The sequence below is a fragment of the Paramacrobiotus metropolitanus genome, unplaced genomic scaffold (assembly GCF_019649055.1).
Source record: "Paramacrobiotus metropolitanus isolate TYO unplaced genomic scaffold, Prichtersi_v1.0 Parri_scaffold0000041, whole genome shotgun sequence".
Classification (NCBI taxonomy): domain Eukaryota; kingdom Metazoa; phylum Tardigrada; class Eutardigrada; order Parachela; family Macrobiotidae; genus Paramacrobiotus; species Paramacrobiotus metropolitanus.
In genome coordinates this window covers 101,206-123,605 of record NW_026570261.1, presented here as the reverse complement: position 1 = coordinate 123,605, position 22,400 = coordinate 101,206, and the positions used below count along the sequence as shown (strand labels likewise).

At 46.3% G+C, this 22,400-nt stretch overlaps 2 protein-coding genes across 3 annotated transcripts in view; one reads left to right on the top strand and one right to left on the bottom strand.

The window, feature by feature from the left end:
- Positions 1 to 8,264: 8,264 nt before the first annotated feature.
- LOC129590712 (uncharacterized) lies at positions 8,265 to 11,740 on the top strand. Its single transcript, XM_055486064.1, has 8 exons — positions 8,265 to 8,395; positions 9,279 to 9,496; positions 9,596 to 9,745; positions 9,986 to 10,254; positions 10,332 to 10,722; positions 10,792 to 11,071; positions 11,136 to 11,357; positions 11,415 to 11,740. Exons 1-6 carry the CDS (start codon positions 8,378 to 8,380, stop codon positions 10,982 to 10,984), a joined length of 1,239 nt encoding a protein of 412 aa, XP_055342039.1. The 5' UTR covers positions 8,265 to 8,377; the 3' UTR covers positions 10,985 to 11,071; positions 11,136 to 11,357; positions 11,415 to 11,740.
- LOC129590713 (uncharacterized) overlaps positions 9,927 to 22,400 on the bottom strand; it is a 98,773-nt gene continuing 86,299 nt past the window's right edge. The window contains exons 1-3 of one of the 2 annotated variants that reach the window (XM_055486066.1): positions 16,122 to 17,337; positions 12,098 to 12,413; positions 9,927 to 12,036 (exon numbers count right to left, since the gene is read on the bottom strand). In XM_055486066.1, coding sequence (XP_055342041.1) covers positions 16,246 to 17,265 — 1,020 coding nt within the window. In that variant the 5' untranslated portion in view covers positions 17,266 to 17,337 and the 3' untranslated portion in view covers positions 9,927 to 12,036; positions 12,098 to 12,413; positions 16,122 to 16,245. Of the gene's footprint in view, positions 12,414 to 16,121; positions 17,338 to 22,400 lie in introns of those variants that run through there. The other variant, XM_055486065.1, reaches the window with a different exon arrangement.

Genomic DNA, 22,400 nt, shown 5'->3' with positions numbered 1-22,400 from the left:
CATATAATCCTTGATTAACTGTTGAGGTGGCTCTGCCATCTTCGGTTTAAGTGTAGTACTCGTACACTTTGAACTGACATGACCTCCGTGACATTTAAAGCATATTGGTTGTCCATCAGGGAAAAACCATTTGCTAAAGTCTATTTTCACGCTGCTTTTTGTTTCCGATTCTGAAACATTTTTCTTCTCCGGTTGAGACGAACTGCTCTGCTGAAGATCAGTACGCTGGTATTGACCTGCAGTAGGCCTCCTGTTGAATGTTGGTCGGTTATAAGAATCCTGTCCAGGTTTCTTACCAGTAAACTGTCTCTGTTTATTGTTATCATGTTTTTCGCCAATACTAGGATTGCTGTCTCGCAGTCTTTGTTGTAGTTTCAGGCATGATAGAAACTTCTCCACATCCTGAACGTCCTGCTCTTCCATATACTTATACCACCCAAACCGGTGTTGTTTCAACCCCTGTTTGAGGTAATAAGTACGTTCCACTTCATTTCAATTTAACTTTTTAAATGATGTTGTGAACCATTCAACGTAAGTGGTGGGCGTGTCATCATTTGTATAGCTGCGATTCGCAACTTTATCCCTGACCGCCATTAAATCCTTTTCATCCGAAAAGTGCTTCCGCATTAATTCCTTCCATTCATCCCATTTCTTACGTTTATTGTCTTGGTACCGATCATTGTACCAAGTGAGAGCGGTTCCTTTGAGAGAGCGGGACAAGCACTTGTCCACTACCTCTCTGTCTGTCCAGTTATTGTGTTTTTTGCAATTATCGATGCTCTCGATAAATGCATCGATTTTATTCGAATCTGTTGTGCCATCAAATTTCTCCGATGGGTACATCACATCTGTTTTGAATGCGCCTTTCAGGGCATTCGTGAATTGCTTGTAATCAAAAGGTGCAGCCGCTACCTTTTCTTCATCCTCGGACGATGATGAATTCTTTTGAATTTTCAGCTTTTTAACCTGCTCTTCCAATTTTCGGATTTTTTCCTGGTAGATTAAATGATAATTCGGTACTTGATTACCATCTTCCATTGTTCCAGGTTCACTGAGAGATTCCCCTTTCCTCTCTGAGATATCGTGCAGTACTGAACGATTATCCTCTTGCTCTTTTTGTCGGTCCTTCACTGTAGCATTTTCTGACAAAAAGCTTGTGTTTGGGTTCAAAACATCTTGAACCTCTTTACGGATATTCCCAATTTCCTTGGAAATATTGCTTTCAGAACCAGACGATGTTTTCTTACCGACTTCCTGTCCCTGTAAAGAACTGCTCCGAGTTCTTTCCGTATTTACTTGTTTCAAGTTGTTTTCGTACAGGCTTTTATCCTTCAGAAACTGCTCATACTGTAATTTCAGTGCGTTAGCCGTTTCATCGATTTTAGCCTGGACTTTCTTTCTCTGTTTCCGTTCGAGCTCACGCTCGTTCTCCAGTTTTTCGCGTTCATGATTAACGTAATCATGTGCTTGAATCTGAAGTTCTTTGTCCTTTTCATGCCTTTGATTCAAAGACTTGATATCTAATTTTAAAGTGTCCTTTTCCTGCAGAAGCTTGGTTTTCTCAAGCTTCCAGTTATCACTTTCACCTTTCCACTGGGTATTTAGCAATAACGCGTGCTTATGCAAACCTTCCAGTTCCGCATATTTAGCCTTTTGTTCGGTTAACTGTTTACGCAGTTCATCGACCTCGAAGTGCTGAAAGAATGGCACTGGGCCATCTCTTTGCACATTAAAGGGAAAATCACGTTCCGCTACATTTTCTTGCGAAAGTGGATTTTGCAATTCTGAAATTGCGGACGAAGCATTGATACTCAGTCGGAGATCTTCCAACATAGTAGTATCATAGCCTTTTTCCTTTGTAGTGGACGAGTCACTATCCACTTCATCTGTGGTAGTGGTTTTATCGTCCATCAGACTGTCTACTGTAACTGTGCTGCACCTCTCCAATGAAATCTGCTGGCCAGTAGATTTCACAGGTGCGGCTGCCGTGCCTGGATCATTGTTCTCAGGTGGCTGTGTGATAGGCTGTTTCTGCTTATCACAATATCGTACCCATACTTCCGCTAAGTTCGAGCCATACTGTATGTCATAATCTTTTAATGACAAGTGTGCAGTAAGGCGACTGGGGATTTTCCTTCCGGAAGTCATCCAGTTATCGTAACCTGCGGGTTTTTCTTTCGAATTATCTGCTTCATATTTAAGCCATTCCTGGCTCAGTTCACCAACCCGTGGAATTAGCAGTCTCCACCTGGTGACAAAGTGTTGCAATGATTGCTGTTCTGGTACAAACCATTGTACTGCAGGCGGCGTCTCATACACCGATTTTTGAAGAATTTTCTCAAATTCTTCTGCTGTTACCAGACCTTTTCGCCTTGCATTCTTCGTTCTGCTCGACGGTTCTTCCGTAGACTGTGCAGTTACATCAGCAGTAATAGAAGGATCTGTCCCTGAACCTTCCATAATTACCACTTGAAGGAACACTACTTTCCAGTAATGTAGTTTTAAACGTTGCTAAATTTAGAAATAAACAAGGTGGTTGTGCTCACAACTACCTACATTTCCTCGTAACTTTCCTTTTCTGATTACAACTTCCGCTGTAATTTTGCGTAATGTTCAAACTACCTCTAGCTTAAACACTACTCTATGTAAAAGGTAACCACTTCCATGAATACCTGTACTCTTACAGTAATTTACTGTAGAACACGATTTTTCACCTTCCCGGTGATACCAATGACCTCCTCAGGTCAAGTACTTCACCCGACTCCACTTAGGAGCGGTACCTCACAGCCTTCCACTAAGGAACCTGTGGATCGCTACTTCCGTAGCGGACAGAAAAAACTGCCACTCGGCTTAAGGCTCTGCCTCCCAGTTCCACTTAGGAACCAGTACCTCGTAATCCCCTCTCAGGAGATCACGGACAAAGTACTTTTCAGTACCTTATTTCCACTAAAATACCATCCAGAATTCCAAGGGGTTGTTTAAACCCGGTGGGCGCCATGACATATTCTGGTGTACTTGTACTCACAAGTACAGCAGTATGACCAACCTTACTCAGGCAATAAAGATGGAATATGCTCTAGATGTACTATAATGGAAATAACACGGAAATAATAGCACTAATATTTCCTACTCACACGCGCGTACACACACTTTCAGGATCCTGCTAGGACGATGTTGTTGTCCTAGATTTAGTCGGATGATGTTACTTCCGACTCACACACACTGACTTCCGCTCAGATAACTATCCCTAGTTGTCTTTACGAAGGTCACCACAAAACACACGAATATCCGGATATCTCAACACAAGTTTATTAGGTCTTATTTCGCTAGCTCACACATCCATCGACTGATTCTGCCTCCAGAATCAGGTAAACTCAAGCGCGTTATAACATGGAATCTCTCATAGCAAATCACTTAACATAGGATCAACCGCACCGTCGTACAGACGCGTGCGAAAACTCATACATGCTAACGAAAACAATACTTGTACCGTGCGTACATGCGCCATAGCATGTTAACTGGCTTGGCAATTGAGCCTATGTTTTCATACAGTTTACTGCAAAACATCAAAACCAAGAAGGCCACCCAGCAGAGAGCGCATGAACTTGACCGGTTAAAAAGCCTTCAGCGCAGTAATTCAATGCCAGTTTGGGCCACTATTTCGTTGCTTTTGTGCCGCTGTACAAATATATAATTGCATCCGTTACAGTGGAATTTAATAATGAATTCGATGTTTGCACCAAAGGGTTTATGGATTAAAAATTACTAACACGGTTAAATTAATACGAGTACAGTAACTTAATTCTACTCTGCACTGAGCTACGCTTCGGTCATGCAGTGCCCGCATAAAGCGAGTGCACTTTCCTAGTTATTAATAACTTTTAATACGAAGTATGGATCGTATGCTCGCATGCGAGCAGTATGTACGTATCTGCGATTACGCTAAGTGCTTTTAATATTTTCCTTTGGATGCGGATGTCGGGTTCAAATACGCTCCTTCAACGCCGGTCTCCTCAACGTTGGCGCCCTCTTCGCCGGGCGATCTCGCATTCTAGGCTGCAACCTCCGCCCCGCCTCGACGACGCCTTCGACGACCCCTGCGCGGCGGGAATCCTTTAGCGACAGCTTCCCTCCAAAGTCACTTCGTCTTACAAAGGAGCGCGCTCGCTGAAGATAAACGGTGTTGGTTGTGAAACAGCTCCGCCCGTGCGGCTAAAACCGAGCACCATTTCCGTGCGAGACGCCTTCGAGGGTGATCTCTGCGCGTGTTGGGGTAGCAGCAAGAGTGGTGTTATATTAAGCAGCATCTGTCACGGATGGTAAATTTTGAGGAAAAGGAAGTACAAGATTCGATACTGTGTGGCATTGTTTCGATGATAATTATTACTGTCTTTGTACATTCGGTGTATCTTTATAGTAGGCCTTTTTCCAGCCAATCATATCGTGAGTGAGTAAAAACTTTCAAACGGGGGTGTAAAAGGTGGCACCTGCCTCTGGTAGTTACCGCCGGCAATGGACGCGATGTTGAATTCGATTAAGCTTTGACGCCGACCTCCTTTGCCGGGTCGACACGCATCCCCGACCGAAACCTCCGCACCCGGGGCCTTCGACAACCCCTGCGCTACTGGAATCCTTTGGCGACAGATTGCCTTTAAAGACTAAAGTCACTTCGCTCCGAAAATGAGCGCGCACTGCAGATGAACGGCGCGTGTATCAGACAGCCGCTCAGGTCACCCATTTGAAACCGAGCAGCAAGTATTCCAGCAGGAGACGCCGTCAAGAGCGATGCCTGCGGAAGCGAGGTAGCTGCGGAAGGAGTGTTATGTTTACAGGAGTTTCAGCAGCCGCAGGGCGTCTGCCCGGGCTGGTGATTTTTGAGGGGAAAAGGAGTGCGCTCAGTACGGAGATTCTATACTGTGTGGCATCACGTGACAGTGTCTCGGTGATGACTGCATCTTTGTACTCGTACATTCGGTGTTTCGCCTACTGGGCCTTTTTCCCGCATAATATAAGTGGGGAAAACCATAATATAAACCATAATATAAGTGGGGAAAAAATGAGCATGTGGCTCGGTGGTTTATGGTTTATATACTGTAGCTGTATAATAATTATTGTGGTTTGTTTAGAGCTTGCGGATGTTTTGCTTCTTCGCACTATTTACTGTTTGGTTTCTGTCTGGCTTGGCGCACTTGCAACAACTTCCGTTCCATGATTAAGAGTACGAGTAAAATATTAAAGTATCGTCACTATCGTCTTTTTTATGTGTGAGTATTAACATGGGGATTTGCAAGATACTCGTTCATATTTATACCAACAGTAAGGGCAAATACACCTGCAGTATACCATTCTACTTTGTGATAAACTTACAGTTTTTTCTACATGGAAAAAAGTATTTACACAGTGTGACTATTTGGACTGCGCAAGCGGTGACTTCCGAATAAATCGGAGTGGTTTAACGGCATACGCAGTAATGTAATGTACGAGGAAAAATTAGGCTAAATGCCAGATGTAAACGAGTTGTAATTCTTTTCCTTTCCGTCGTCCGTCTTTAGAAGACCACATCCCGTTGCGAGACGACGTTCAACTGTCAAATTAATCAAAATTTTTTTAAATGAAGTGCAGCAGAGAGCGACCCGCTGGTGTACACGGAGGCGGTCATCCTAGAAACTGCGCAAGTACCCGCTGATCCCATCCGACGTGCTGCACAAGTATGTACTACGGTAATTTAATAATTATTAGATTGAATAAAAAATTGATTTTCTAGTATACTGTACTTTTGCCCTGTTCCATAATTACTGCTTTCCACGAGTCACCCAACACGCTAAATCTCGCAAACCTGCTGCGCCGTGTTGGCGATAGTGTCTGTCGGCAATTTGGCGCCGAATATTTGCGTCATCGTGCCGCTGATTGAGAACTACGAAATGCATTTTCGAATTTTCCTTCCCTCATTGCAGTGCGTTATGCATTATTTTCTCACACAACTAAATTTAGGGTGTAGCAACATTTGCCGTTTGGATGGCACGGACGGGATTAAAGATGACTTTCCTGGCTCGACTAACAAATGCTTTTTATGTTGCAGTTTCTTCTCATATTTCTCATTTGTCTTCCACAGCCGCAGGTAACGATAACAGGTACTTATATGCAAGTTAAAAATTTTAATACGCCCCTTATCTTAATAGTAAAAATATTAGTAAACAAGAGAATTTTTAAAAATTTCCAGGACTTGGTTCTGCCATAAGCGCTCGCTGCATAGCAGATGTCATGCCACGCCGCGGCAGTCTGCAGTTACTATGTAGAGTATTAAATAATCACTGATTGCCAGTATGTGTCCTTTAGGACGTGATGTCGCAGTTTCACGGTGCTTTTGGCATCCTCCTGCAACGCTGGCATTCAACAACGTGGAAGCGATCTCCGCCATCAAGAATCAGCAGCTCAGGATGTCGTGGTGCAGCGTATTCGAATGTAAACGCTGCTCTGTGTAACGTTTTGTATCGTATTCGTACCTAGTACCTGCCTCACTGTCAACATTCCTTTTTTTAATCCGACACTCTTCCGCATTCAACATGATTGTCTTTTGCTTACTCTGCATCTCGATAAGGAATGATCGATAAGGAATGATTTTTGGTATTTGCAGACGTTAAACATTAAACCTCAAACCCTTACACTTCGTCAAAAAATGTTGAAAAAAACCAACTGCATTTATAGATGCAGCAGGTTTCAGTTCAGGTAACAAGTGGCACCAATTACGGACAACACAATTTGTGCGGAGTAGCGCGACGCGCTGGTGTGTTACAGAGGCGGTCATCCTGGAGGCAGGGCGCAAACAGCCGCCTGTCGCAAAACCGAGTCCTCACGTAGTGTGCATTCCGGTGACTCCGTCACACGCCTGTCCTATTCGCGGTGTCGCACACGTGCACTAAGGCTACTCGTACCAAACTAAACGGCTTCACAATTAAAAAACACCTTAAACACCTTGAGGCACTTCCGGTTGACTACCTCCGGTGACCTTTAAGCCAGACAATTGTCGGCTGGTGGCTACATAATTCTGCACCTGTACTCCGTCCACCGGGATCGGCGGCTCTTCGTTTCCTGCTCCAGTGACTGCCTTTGTCGGACGGGCGACGCTCTTGCTCCGGGGAAAATTGTTATGCAACAAACTTTTTCTCTTCTTCACCAACATTATGTTTAACATCCCATCCATACGCCCGCGGGCGGCCGGCTGTCGTCCCTCAACGACAACGAGATTATCGTCATCGATTATTGCGAAACCACCATCGCACATGAACGCTGGTACGGGGCAACAGCGGTCTCGCATTTGCGATTTCGGGCAGCTTATGACAGAAGACATTTTAAAACCCCGCATGCCGCGATAAACAAAAAGCAGGAGAAGGAATAAACGAGCTTGCTGAGACAGGAGCGTGACCGCTAAATCGCCAATGAGTGCGCGGAGCGGCAAAAGCCAGTGTCGCCCTATTGGAAGTTGTTGCCGATCAGCACCAAGCAGACGGCCAGCGTGCTGCAAGGCTGCAAGCCAATGGGTCCGACTGGGGCAGTGCTGGCTACAAGGTGCCGACCATTTCGTGGGACGCGCGCAGCATCCTCTCTGTACGCTGGTTTTACCGAAGCCGACTGTGCGCTAACTGATCCGCGTGAACTTCTGAGGGCCGGTTCGGTGCCCGCCCCGCCCCGCTTCGGTTCGCTGATGCCGCTGGTTACGATTCCTGCCGAAATACGGAGCAGACGCTGCGCAGCAAGAAATACTAATCGGCCATTCGGCAGCCTTCCGTGACGGGCACGGCCACTCCCATCAACAGAGTATACAGTAGCTTGCACAGTGTGTTGTAGCGATTTGCCTTCCTCCAGTTGTCAACGCAGTACTAGTGAGCCCCGGCTGCAATTGCTGCACGATGGTTCCTGTTGTGCAACTGTAATCTGATGGTCCAACCTGGGCGATGGTCTGTTTGTTACCGCGTTGGCGCAACTCGATGCCCGTGGCTTAAGCAGGCTGGCACTGGAAAAGGAAGACATATCACCCACAGTCCCGCAAATCGTCAAGGTCACCCTCTTTTACACTTCTTCGATAGAGAGCCGAAGGACGATCCCAGTGTAACGGCTAACCACGCCATTTCGATATAAATAACCACCAGCGAAAACAAAAACATAATAAATAACCTTGACTTTATATTCCCTGTTAGTATTGTGCACCAAAACGAGTTGCCAGGGTTCCTTTTTTAATCTACGGTATATTGTGATTGCATTTCACTTTGACATTTATTAGAATTATTTTGCCGGTACAGCATTTCACGTCATAATCATTATTCATCTACTGCAAGGATCTTGAAGCAGCTTTGCCTAGTCATATTATCAAAACATTATCATGAAGAAGCAGCGGAAAGTAAGTACGGGATGCAGCCGGGACAGACGGTTGATCCGGATCAGCGGGCAGGGACGCACTGGACGAAGGGGTGCAGCAGGACAGACCGGATACCGGACCAGAGACCACGTGAGGCTGATTGTAGAGTCGCTACAGATAGCCATTTTATCCGGCCATGGCATATTTGCATATACTCGTATCGCGGGCGTTGTACTTTACGAATACGTCCGGCACAATACGGTATCCGGCCTATCCTGCCGTCCGCTCACCCAGTCTGTCCACCATGCCCGCTAATTATTGTGGTACTGTACAGTAAGATCTTTGTTGTGTGGTAATACGTCTTCCAGCCGGTTGCGATAAGGCGAATTAAAAGCGACAAAGGTTATGCAGGAAATTTGGGGTGCCAGAAACCCGGCAACATTACGATCGTGCAAATGCACCGAAAGGCAAACTTTTGAGCCGAATAAAACGGAGAGCAGACATTTGTTATCAGAATTCAGAGCATAATGAGTCATAGTAGTTTTCCAGTTTTGAATATGACTGGCAAAAACTCTGTACGATAATTTAAGTACAATATGTCAGTTTTCATTATATATATTTTGAATTTTAAGATATAAATTTAATGTACTTATGAGTTATGACTATAATATTAATTTTAATATTTTTGTTTAAATACGCCTTTTTCTAATTTATGGGTGTATTTATTTAAGTTTTCAATCTACATACATATGTAAATGAAAAGAATCCATAATACCTACTATATTATGAAATAAATCATTTGAAAAGCATTCATTTGAAATTACTTGTAATATTATAATTTATACACTGTACGTATGTACGTATACCGGTATACGTACCTGTTTTGTAGTACAGTTTAACAAAATTATTAATATTCCTTTGGCAGCGAACGAGTGTCAGTCCGGTGTCACACGACACAGATGCCACCTTCGTGGAGAAGAACGGCCGGACATACTACACAAGTCGAAATGGCAAACTCCGGCCGAATCAGTGGTTGTTCAGCTTCACCATGGATATTCGAGACGACGTGGACGGCTCGCGCACCGGTGGACTAACGGGGCTAATCTGGCTGATCAGCCTTCATGATGTGCCTAATACTGTCATGTAAGAACATTAATATATTTATGAAAAACATGTAGAATTGCTAAAAAGAATGCGCGTTGTAGAATTGTTAAGCGCTATGTATATGCTGTGATTTTGCAGTCCGGTATTTTTATCGACAAGAAGTTGGGCAACGAAATCTGCGCTGATGTCGGCGCTGTTCAGTGAACGCTCCATGCCGACACTGTCCGTACAAGGTGACGCGGGACTATATAACCTGTTTTTGGACTGGAAATACAGCCAGTTTAAAGCGTACGTGTACTGTGCTTATTATACAACCATGATTTGGTACCGGCCCGTATCTGTACACGTGGCAATACGCCTGCACAGCTTTACACCGAATAAAAAAGATTATTAATGTACTAGTTTACTACCAATAAACTATTAAGTAATATCTTAATAATATCTATTACCTACTACTAATCTACTACCGATAAAAAATTAACTACCAACAAATTTTTCGTGTGCTTGGTTTAAGTTTGAATAATGCAGGACGAACGCCGGACGGAAACAGTCCATTGCCTGTCTTGGCTTGCAAGACGATTTCCGCACCGTCGTGCTGTCGCCGGAAGTGATCTATTACATCGGTGAGGACGGCGCGCGACGCATCCAGTATCCCAACAGCCAGTACGTCTGGGTTCCGGGATGCGAGCTGCCGGAGAAGGTCGTCCCTTACACCGGTCCGGAGGAGCCGCCGTTCTTGCTGACACTGCGCCGGCTATTGCCGAAGAGCACCTTTTACACGTTCCTTTTCATGCTGGGTCGGTCAATGTTGGGTTAATGGTTGCAGCTGTTAATTAGTTTGTTAATTGACTCACAACCTGGTTCTATTTTCCAGCCCATTCCTTAGTCAGTATTAAGTACTGCGCCCTCATCACGGACCTGTTCGGCATCCCGAGTGTGGTCGTGGTGGGCAGGCCTGACTCGTGGAAGACCACACTGGCCAACCTAACGCTAAGTTTCTTTGGACGGGAACTGCACACGCTGTGCAACGTCCGCCAGATATCGCTGCCGGCACTGCGTGAGCGCTGGCAAAAGCTGCGACTGCCGCACATATTCCACGACGTGGCCGATATCCCTACACTCCGAGAGGTCATCCTGGCCTCGTTCGAGCAGCAGCTGCACGTCAACTACCGCACGGTGGACGAGCCGGCACAGCCGACGTCCAGTGTGTTAATCACCGCCAACGCGGGGAATGCCGAGGAGCTGGTGCAGTCGGGCACTGACAGGTCAGACAGCGCTGATCTTGTCACCGCAGTTTGACAGTAGTATTTTCATTGGGTGGTTACCTTTGGCAGAGAACGGCTGACCAGCCGGATCGTCTTCCTGCAGATCGACGAGCCAGTCACCGACTGGGACTTTAGCGATGCGCAGGCATTTCAACGCGGCAAGGCGTTCGCCGCCACCTACGCTGAGCTGCTGCTGGGACTGCTGTCGCCGGATTCATTGAACGGCTTCCTGGCCACGGTGTACGCCACACAAAAGACCTAGGTGCCCGTCATCCGCAGTCTGGGCGTCGACACTGGCGTCGAGCGCACGGCCCGCATGTGGTCGATTTTGTTCACGGTGGCGACAGAAGTAAGATGGCTGATATATATGCATATCGACACAGTATCGAGGCTAGTATGTTGGTTCGTAACAGGTGGTGCGGGCGCTGGGGCATTTGGACGAGTTAGCCGACGGGTTGAAAGAATGTCTGGCCTCGCAGATGGCCTTCTCCGCTCGCTACCAGGGACAGGACAGCCACACCGCCCTGGGTCGGCCGTCGGTGGGCCTGCCAGTAGTCGACGACGCCACACTGGCGAAATGGACCACCGACCTGGTGGAACTGGTCACGATCTTACGACGCGAGCTGCCGACAGAGGTGAAGTGGCCTTTGTCCTTTAGGTTGATAACTGTTTTCTACTCCTCTTTCAAACAGGTGGCGACGATATTCCGGTCGACTTTCGCGTGCCAGAGCACCGACTGCCTGGCTTTCTCCCGGTCCAACCTGCCGGTTCTCGGGGAGAAAGTCCATCGCCAGGACTTAGTTGAATCCGCTATGCAGTTGGAAGGCGCCGGTGGGATGCCCATTACCTATAGTGTCAAGTTCGACCTGACGAAGGCCACGGGAACGTACCAGCAGCACCGGGCCATTCTGGTGCCGCGCTCGCTGTTCAGTAATGAGCAGCTGCAATCGCTAGATGGGATTCGGTCAGACATTAATAAAGAGAACGAAGTGTAATTACTGTGTGTCATGCATGTTATCTACGCGTCAAAAGATGATAAGAGTGATTTTCTTTAATGTAAAAATTAAGTTAAGCGATATGTACCACTTGGTACAACATAGCATCTAAGAACATGCATCATTATTTTAAAAGCCGTTGCCGGCAAAACTCGAGAATTTCCGAACGACGGCGGTTGCTAATCCGTTTCCAGCCTTATCGACCCGTTTTTCCTTCTGTCTGTCCAGGTAAGAGGCAGCCAGGGTGTCAGCCCAACTTACCTCAACGGCCAGTGCTTTTCCTCGCTTACATCCGCCTTTACATTCGCTTCTGTTCGTGCTAATCGGAAAGGCGGCGATCATGGGAGCAAAATGTGAAGCGGGGAGTTCCTGCGTTTTACCGTCATGTAGCCGACGGAGGACGGGCTGGGACAGGGCCGCGTGACCGTCCAAGCGGCAGATGCTAGGTGCCGTCGGCTAATGACCAGTCGGTCGGTGTCTAACGGTACATGCGTGGAGTCGATCTGAGACGACCTGCACCAGTTGGCGCACTCCCTCCTCAAAATCAGCGTCTGTCGTTACCAACAGCAATACCTTCTATGATCTATCCACCATCGCGCGCTTTTTGAAGGGCTAGCAAAGCAGTCAGCGCGTGACACAGGAGATGGCCCGACCGAGGGCCGCTCGCGCTGTCTCGCATCAGAGTTACCAATCCACCTACGGCAGCCGGGAAGATGTTGTTGTAGTACAACAGCAACATTTTTACATTAGCATTCGCGAGAATCTCTTGCTATACACTACAGCGATGGGCTAAATAAAAGTCAAGGTTGCGCAGGAAGCCGTTTTGCTTCCGGCGGCTAAACTATCTTCAAAGTTCCGCTGACGCTGCTATCTCAACGTGGACCGCCAGAGGAGAAAGGCTGCACAGAAGAGCATCTCACACAGCGACTAATACGACATCCTTAAAGTACATACATGGTTGCGTGGTTGACTGTGAGTCTGTGACGCCGGCATTATGTGGACACTTTGTGACTAGCCGGTGAATACGCACAAAATGCATTTGTGCTGCTTTGTGATGGAGATTGGAGACCAACCCACTGAGCGCGGTCTGCTCAGACCCGATGCACGGCCGACGGCTGACGCTGGTCACAGTGTTAGAGCGCGTTCAGTTAACGACCAACGACGACGATCTTTATGAAGTCTGATTAATTCCAGCAAGGGTGGTTGCAGGACGCGACGTCGATCTGGAGTAGATTATGTACGAGAGCGCAAAGCTAGCCCTGTCTGTCCATCTACGGCATCACGCATGGGGAAGCGGGATTCGAACGGCTGGGCCGAGGGGGAAGTCACCGACACGTGTGCTGCTCATCCAGGATCCCGCGCTTACAGTGGCACAATTTGCGTGATCCCGCTTACGCGGCGCTGTGCGATGTAGTGCATACACAGCGCCAGCACCCTGGCAAACGATGTCCTGAAGATGCTGCGCAACATTTTGCAACCGCTTTTTGAGATCACCGCGAGAACCCGCCACCCACCCCAGTAGGCGACAGTTCCAGCAGGACGTGCGCGTTGTTGGCAATGTTGGTACAGCCGTTTGGTCAGTGCTTCGTCTGCATGTGGTGGGACTCGACTCGGTGGACGCCGAGTCCAAGCCGGAGCACGGGCCCTTTCACATGTCCTGGCTGCTGCCCGACCAGTGGTGGTCGGCGCTGACAATTCGGCCTACGCCTATTAACGCTGCAAGATGCACGCGCACCCTGGCTTTCCTTAACGCATTTCGCGCCTTAAGAGGCCTCGGCACTTTTGCGTTGCGTCACGAACTTCTTGAACGACAAATTCCCCCGGTCACGGCACACATGCCAAAAAAGGTCACAGCTGAATTTGCCCGCTGGGTGTGCACCCTAAGCTGTCCAGATGAGCCACAGTTCCTTCGAAAATATCTCCTACTGTAAGAACTTCGCTGTTTTCCGCATCAAAATAGTTGGAAATAGTTGTTTGCTATCTGCACTTTGACAGTGTAGGCCAAATTCTAAGCATGTGCGTTGCCGCCGTCGCGTACACAAAATTTATGGCCATATAGGAAGCGAAATTTTAGTTTTCGCACAGCAATATAAACGCTTAAGCGGCATTTAGTACCAATACCAACACTAGGTTTCGAGTTGGCTAAGCTGAGCCGGGGTTTCTGGGAACACAGTGACAACCGATGAACAGGTACGAGCCACGGTGTCATCTGTCAATCGACGCGACCTACTACCCGCTCTTGTAGTTGTGGCAGCCGTAGCCGAGATGACTACGGCCGGTTGATGTGGAGATACGTATATCGGAAACTTAAATCGGAAAGGTCATTCGCTGCACCTGTCGATTTCGCATATGCCGCCATGCCGTACACATGTTTAGATAACTTAAGAAGAAGTTATACCGTGTTCGTGGTCTGAGCGGCAGAATCGCTCGTGCGCGATGCACTACGGTTACAGCAGAACCGTTACAGCTAATAACAACCAAAATGATTCTACTACACATCTTAATAAGAGAAAAAAATCTTTGTATGTGTTTAAGCCAAAAATCTGGTGTTTTGTAGTGTGAATTTTCAAAATGTAATAACTAATTTCATTGTTTTTAGAAAAATTCAAATTTACCGTAGAAGCGGCGTATACTAGAATAGGAAAAACTCTGAGAAGAGTTTTTGTGTTTAAAGTTTAAAATACGCCCAAAAGTTGCGTTTTTGTGCACCGGAAGTCACTTTAATTTTTTTGTAGCGAGTTAGGAAACAGTTATTCACAAATGCTTCCCTAAAGTTGTTAGCAAATGATTTTTCTACATGCTGATCAAATTTGAGAATTTTCGGATTCTTTGGGATTTAATTTTTGATTTTACGAATTTACTTTGTCAAATCGGTCAGTATTCAGCGAAGAACTTTCATTGTTCTGTATTTTCCATGAAACTTTCGCTTCTGCGCCTGCAGTGCCGCCACAGTCAGTTTGCACATAGAAAGAGAGAGTGGCCACCAGTGAGCGCTCACGGATCCCTGTTATGTCTTCCCCTTTGTCTTACGGCTTTGTTATCTTTTCGTGTCCTTACTGACTACACAAAGTTTTGGTCTGTTTCCTATCACACTCGTCACTGGAATGTTATTTCAACAGTGCATCTTGTTTGCTGTCAGCTGTGGTCATTCAGCTGGACGCTTCTGACCGCAGGTGGCAGCAGGGCAGAAAGATCGCCAGTCCGCCAAAATTATCATGGGCGACAATCGAAAAAAATTGATAACTTTTTTGCAACTTGCCATACTGAACTCATATTGTTCTCGATTGTAGATAAGATAGTATTCTTGCCGTATGAGCAATTTGAAAAAAATCAGTTTTTCGAAACCTGCAATGGTATAACTTCTTCTTAAGCGCATTTCAAACTCCTTGGAAACTTGGTGAAAGCTAACATACCGCTTCTACAACAAATGCCCATCCACTTCTGCATCGCGTGTTAAAGAAATTTCCACAAGAATCTAACTTAAAAATAAATACGACAAGAATGGCCATTAAAGATGATCTAAAAATAACAACATAAAATAAAAAAATAAAAACATCGTTAAATTATGGTCACGTAATGACATTCAGTAATTTAATGTTGTAATGCCATCCACGGTTGCGAAATCACCCTCTGTATATAGGGGGCAAAACTAAACGTGTTCCACGGTTCCCCTGTATTGCTGCCGTCACCCGGCTGGAGTTTTACGTTGTGGCTAAACATGGTGCTTATGTACCGCGCCTGATTTAGCCGCATGTACTGCCGTAACGTCACACTCCAGGCGGGTGACGGCAGCAATACAGGGGAACCGTGGAACACGCTTAGTTTTGCCCCCTATATTAGGAAAAAGATGTTTGCCCCCTATATTAGGAAGATACGCCCGGCCTCCCCATGTTTTTAGATCTCGCAAACCAGAAAATTTCGAAAAAAACTGATAGCACCATTAGGTCAACCGTGGTCCAGAGCTGCCTCACATGATTTTTGTTTTCATAAGCTCTTAATTTCATTCTGCATAAACTGGACTGCACAAAGCAGACTGCAACGCTCAGTTGGAAAGTCACCGAACAACCAGTGAGCCGCTAAAGATGAGTGACCAAACTATATCTGTCCGGTGCACAGAGCCGGACAGCTAAGTAAATGACAGGATTGGCACTGGTGCCACTGAATAGAGCTCCCTAAGTTAGTGGTTGATAGACAGAAAGATTTCGGGTTTGCTTAGTTAAAATATAATAAAAACCATCTGTACATGTAGTGACAAACGGAATGCGTCAAAGTGCAAAATGATAAATTGGTTTTCAAATAAAAATTTGCGATTTCAGGCTTTTACAACTTGTCCCATTATGTTTCGCCGAAATATAAGATGCTGGCTACTTAATAAACTAATCGAAATCATGGGAATGCACCGACCGTGGACCACAAGAAACGCGGAGGCGAAGCCGAAGCTGTGCTTGTATCATAATATCACTACCTCTGAACGTGCTGAACCACCCACGCGCCCACGAGCTTTTGAGGTCGCGCAGGCTGCCTACAATTAAGGCGACGTGTTGTCGTACTCCGGATCGTCCCTTTCCTGACGCTCATCGTGATCCTCCATAAACCATCGGAAATTGATTTCTTCCATGTCCAGATCGTATTGCTCGTCCCATCCGTCCTCCTGCTCCATTTGCTGTGTATGAACGTCGACGGCCTGGTGTTGCCAGATAATTCTGTCGGCAGCTTCATCTGCGGCTTTCGCCGCGGCGACCGCATTGCGTCGCTGGAGTTCGAGCATGACGTCCCGTTGATTATCCAACCGGAAGGCTCTCTCCTCCGCGGTCTCCGACACTGTTCCCTCGGGGCGGCTGTAGAAATCAGCGGCTGCGGCAACACGCGCATCTACTTCCGGTTCCGGATCCGGTGCGGTCGCGTCGGGTTCCGCCCTTGTGATGGTACCGATCTCCGCTGGAATTGGCGTGTTGCGGGACACTTCGCCCGCATTATCTTCGGCCAAAGGCAACCTTGGGCGAAGGCGGCTGGTGACTTGTTCGCCATGTTCCATGCTGTCGATTACCCACTGATCAGCTCGTGTGCACCGGCGCCTTCCCGGTTTCCGCGGAGCTAATGGCAGCTCTCTTTCCCCTTCGCCGGACACCGGCAAATGTTCCGAAACAGCCATCTGGGCCACGCTGGGCTCGTGGTTAACTGGGGCCGGTGTATCAGGAACGGCGTCATCGTGATGCGCTCTCTGCTGGCTGGGATCCGTCCAGGACAGGTTCCGCAGTACACCGCCCGCGACCTTTCCCTGGCAGTCAAAGGGGCTCCGCATGTGGTGTTTGGTGTGACTATCTGCAAACGCTCTACGTATGGCGGCAGCGATTTCACGACGGAACCCCGTACTCATCGGTGTAAAGCACGGAAAAGGGCCGAAATGGTGAAGCTGGTCTAGCAGCTGTCCACAGATAACGGTGGCCGGAGAATCTTTTCCTGGCGTGTACCCGAGGCATTGCGGAATAATGGTGGCTAAATGTTTGCGTACTGAAACTAGTTCGCCAACGGCCAAAGCACGTGGCATTGTATTTAAACAAATGTTGCTTTAGCATGTACATATGCTATCAGCCGTACTGGTACATATAATAATTGGAAATATCCGTGTGATTGGTACAAATAATTTCACCGTGTTTCGTTGAAATGTTGCTCGGCAACTGCAATGAAGGTGCACGGTGGTGGCTGGTCAATGCACAGAGCGCACAAGTTATACCACATGTATAACTTGTGCGATCTACTCCATTAGTCAATCCGATCTACCTCAAGCGGATGGCCATATACCTTATACTGCGATTATGGTTTTAGCACTTCCGATCTACCTCAAAAGGGTGCCCATCTACCTTACACCTACCTCCCATCGACCCGCCAATGATCGCTATCAGGTTGATCTACCTAATAGCGATCATTGGCGGGTTGCTTCTCCCCATCTACCTTAGCATGTGTCTCGATCTACCTTACTCCAATCCCATTTACCTTAGCATGTGCCTCGATTTACAGTATTCCCATGTACCTTACCATGTGTCTCGATCTATATTTGCGAATAATGCAGCTGCCGCCCGCACCAAAAAAACCACAATTCACGAAAATAACCAAAATATATTTACAGCAAAAACTCGAAAAACATCATGCATTTTTAAAAATTTCTTCGGTCGGTTAAAATCGGCAAATTCATTACACTCTGCAAGCCGACTCTAGTGCAGGGTATCCACAGCACACTGACAAGTGAATCTTCGATTCCGACAGCACAGTCAAACCAATAACAAATAAAATCCAAATTAAAAAGTTAATAAGAGGGGTAAGTTACCCATAACTGAAATGAACGAAGTAACCGCATTCGTCAGCGACTCTGTGTAATTAGCGTAGATATAGAGCTTTTATAGAAAACTTGTGATTACTGTGAAGCGCCAATTAAAATAAAAAGGAGAAAATACGGATAATACGAATTAAATTAATTAATAAATACGCAGGCGCAGCCGACCACGGAATTAATCACACAGAACATTTCGTCTAAGTTAGCCGATACCGGTGCAATTCTCATTGGATTTCAATGCTGAACCCCTGGCGCAACTACTAAGTCATCCGTATCTCGCCCCTTTCCGGTCGTATCTTCTTCCCGAATTTGGTGACCAAGCGCGATCGGTTCCGAAGGGTTCAAATGCTTCGACGCTTACTGACGTAACATGCAGTCTTGGGGTGATGCCTGATACTTTGTCACGTTGTTCTGTGTTCCCGATGCTTCGCCACTTTGTTTTTCGCGCGCTGCGGCTGCTGCTTGTTTGTGATGTGAAATAAAGCTACCGGGCATCCCGGAAGGTCAACATTTTTCTGCTTTCCCGTCACCCCGGCATGGTGCTTACCAAGTTATTATTGCTTACCCCGTTATGGCGTTATCCGTATACCGTTGTTATTCGCATTCTACCCGTACCATTCGACTCATTAATATTTTGCGAGTTTGATTACCGGAGCGTCGACAATCAGGGCCAGCAGCGGAATTTTAACGACGCCAGACTCCGACGCCTGTTGACGATACGCACTGACCCTTGCCGTTGACCTCCCTGTTGGAATTACTCGTATTATCATTACACAGTTTTCCTCTTGACAGTGTGCGCATCCTGTAGTTTCCGTCAGTTCGGTAACAGGCGGACGTCGATACTGGAAGATTGACTGTGGCGGTAGAGAGCCAGGTTACGTCACGCGGGGTAACCTGGCATAACGTCACCGGCGCACTTCCGTAACAGACGGACATGCATCTTTGCGTTTTAGCTAAGACGAAATGCGAAACTGCTTGTGTAGCATGCCGTAGATTACCAATTATTGTCCCGGGGCCACTAAATTTTCGTATGGTCTTAGCCGCCTTACATAGGTCTTGTTTAACACTTCGTTGACTAGCCGTTTTGAGCAGCGAGGCTGACTTTGTGGTGGAAGTCAAGTCACCAGAGGCATCCCAATGATCCCATTCGCCATAACCAGTCATTATTTTTGTTCTAATGTGGTTTGATTGATTGCATAGACTATCGAGACAAAAGCAGTACACTAGCAAGACACGAACACGTGCGTCACATTTATTGGCGATAAAATATCTTTTTTAAGGATGTTAGCTTGCGGTATACCTTCCCACCAGCTGCAGTTTTTATCATAATTATAGCAGCAGGAATTTCTTTTTATACATGTATGCATTGAAAAGGCGCGGCTTTGTCCAAAGACTGCATATGGAGGTCTTTTGTGGTTTTATTGGGGGCTAAGGAAAAGGCCTGTTGTATCAAAGTACAGTATTTAAAAGCAGAAACGGTTTCGTCCTACTGATTGCCGTACATTGTAAGCGTTAGATAACGAGGCAAAGTCTTAAGCCGTACAGGCCCGTTGCAGTTTTCCCGTTGAAATTTCATGGAACCAACCAAAATAAGGCATGGTGGATCAGGAACTGAAAGTAAATTTGTGATACCATCGAAGCGCCAGACAAAATGGCTAACGTACTCTTGATGGAAATTAATTAATCGAAGCATCCGGCTGCGCTCTATGTAAATTAGTGATGATCATTTTTTCAGTTACTAATAATTTCATAATAATAAACAGCACAAAAAAAATTGGCGCACTAAAGACCCTTTACCCTGTTCAGAATGTGTAAAATTGCAATTCCGATTTAAAAACCGACGTTCCCAATCGTTCCCGAAACTGTAAAATTAGCGCAACGTTCCCGATTGCCCAACGATAGCTCCCAGGCACAAATCAGTGCGGGGCGATGGTTTGTTCGTGGTCGTGCGGAATTGTCCAAGGTCACCCGGCAGAGAATTTAATGCAGAAAATGTCGGCCATTGCCAGTTTCATGAACCGGGAAAACAAACTGCAGGATCATTCAGGAGGAAACCGTTCCCTCGGATTTCTTTGGCGCCGACTGACACTGGAGATACAGCGAAGAGACGCCACTTTTGTTAAAAGTTCAATGGATGGAGCGGAAAATTTAATTCAGTTACTGCTTTTTTGATATTAAGTGTCCTTTTAACTACTTTGTTTGTATTGGTCATTTTTACTTCGAAGTGAAGTGAAGTACATTTGATTTACACAACCAGGATAAAATTTGCAAATTTGAAAAGGTTACCAGAAGTCCAGAACCACCTTGATAGTAATAAAACGCTGGCGCACATTGCTGCTGATCTTGACGCTATCCAGTTTTGGCTTTCAACCGGCAATGGACTCAGCTTCCCTAAAAAATATATAACCCGTACATAGAGGGCAGAGACCGCGCTTATCAAAATGAAAAACAACTCCCGATCACAAGCTCAATTTGTTATAAAACTTACAAGAGTGTTCCGTCCGTACAGAAAGAACTGCAATCGAAATGGCAGAAAGATGGATTAATCGTTGACCTTTCTACCGGACGGCATCCCTTCGTGCCGAAGTTAGGCATATGGGTGCATGACCAAGCTGCCGAGCCAACTCGCCGTCGTCGATTAATCTAACAATGGCATCATTGAGTGCATTAGGCCCATTGTGAGAGTCAGTGCATGCCTTCATGAGTCCGGGAGAAAGTGAATGCAGTTATGCAGGTATATGGTTAATCACTCTGCCTGCATATGTCGTCCCAATCTTCCTTCATCTTTTATTGGGTTTTTTATTTAAAAAATTTATAAACCTGGAGGCAGCCACGTCATCAATCAGCTGGCTATCTGCTTATCAGACTCATGCGTTTAAACTCCAGCCCTTTTCTCTCGTTCACATCTGGTTAAAACCACCCGATCACAATTTCAAAAGGTGGACCAAACATTTAGAATTTCAGAAGACGAAACCTTACGAGGCTGAACAAAATATCAAATTAATAATCAGGTACGAGGATTTGCCTTTCGGCCTTTACGGTTCGAACAAGCTTACCCGTAACGCTACGCTTAATTCTTTACCATGACGGTGTAATTTTTACGGGAATATGGGTAATCGCCGCACGTCAGCATGATCGTTCGGCAAAGTAAGTAACAGAGTTATTTCCAGCCTTAATAACGAGCACCACGCAAGTACAGTGCAGATGGCTCGTCGGTAAAACATTACCTTACGGACCGAGCAGCCGATTGGGCAGTGTGCAGTGCTCGCACAATTAACGCAATTGAATATAAAGTTTGTAATGTCCTGTAATGTCCTCGGTGAAACGTCGCGGTGCAAACGCCGCTGCACCCGAACATTTGGGGAGTGGGACACTTCGCCGCCCTTAAATTCGCCGCGAAGATATTTTGCCGCGGAACATACAATAAGGTTTCACTCACGTTACAGCATTGTTAATGTGCCGCAATTCGGAGGCGCAATGGAGTACATCAAAACCGGAAACAAAGACATAAAACCAAAGACGAATCAAATTAAATCTGTGCCCAGAGCAATCACAAATCAGATATAGGAGGAAAAAGCAGGCTAGCCGAACCATTCCCCTGTAATGCTGCCGTCAGCCGGCTGGAGTTTTACGTTGTGGCTAATCATGGTGCCTATGTACCGCGCCTGATTTAGCCGCATGTACTACCGTAACGTAACACTCCAGCCGGGTGACGGCAGCAGTGCCGTGAATTGGTTCGACTGTTAGATACATACTCTTTCCTGCTCGATTCACCAGGTTGTATAGCTTGATTCACCGGGATTCATTGGGATTCACTGGCAAAAAAATATGATAAAATCTAACGATTCTTCTGCAAGCAGGATTCACTTGGATACACATGCTGTGATGCTGGATTCACCGTGGTGTGCACCTCGATTCACCGGGATACACTGGGATTCACTGGCAAAAAATATGATAAAAACTAACGAGACTTCTGAAAGCAGGATTCACTTGGATACACATGCTGTGATGCTGGATTCACCGTGGTGTGCACCTCGATTCACCGGGATTCACCAGGATTCCCTGACAAAAAATATGATAAAAAACTATGACTACCTTGCAACTTACTGCGGTTCATTGCGGTGTACTTCGATTTACCGGAGAACCGATGTCTAAGGGTGTGTAACCTTTGATGTTAGTTCAAATAAAGTTTCGAGGTGGACAGTGCTAGTAACATTCGGGAATTTGCGGCGGCAGCTGATCTGAAGTCGTTCTTCCCGTGTCGGAAAGCTTACAGAGCCGCCTTACAGAGCCAGTAAGATTAATGATTAATTTTAATGTTATTTTGACCTTCGTTTACGACTCACGAAATA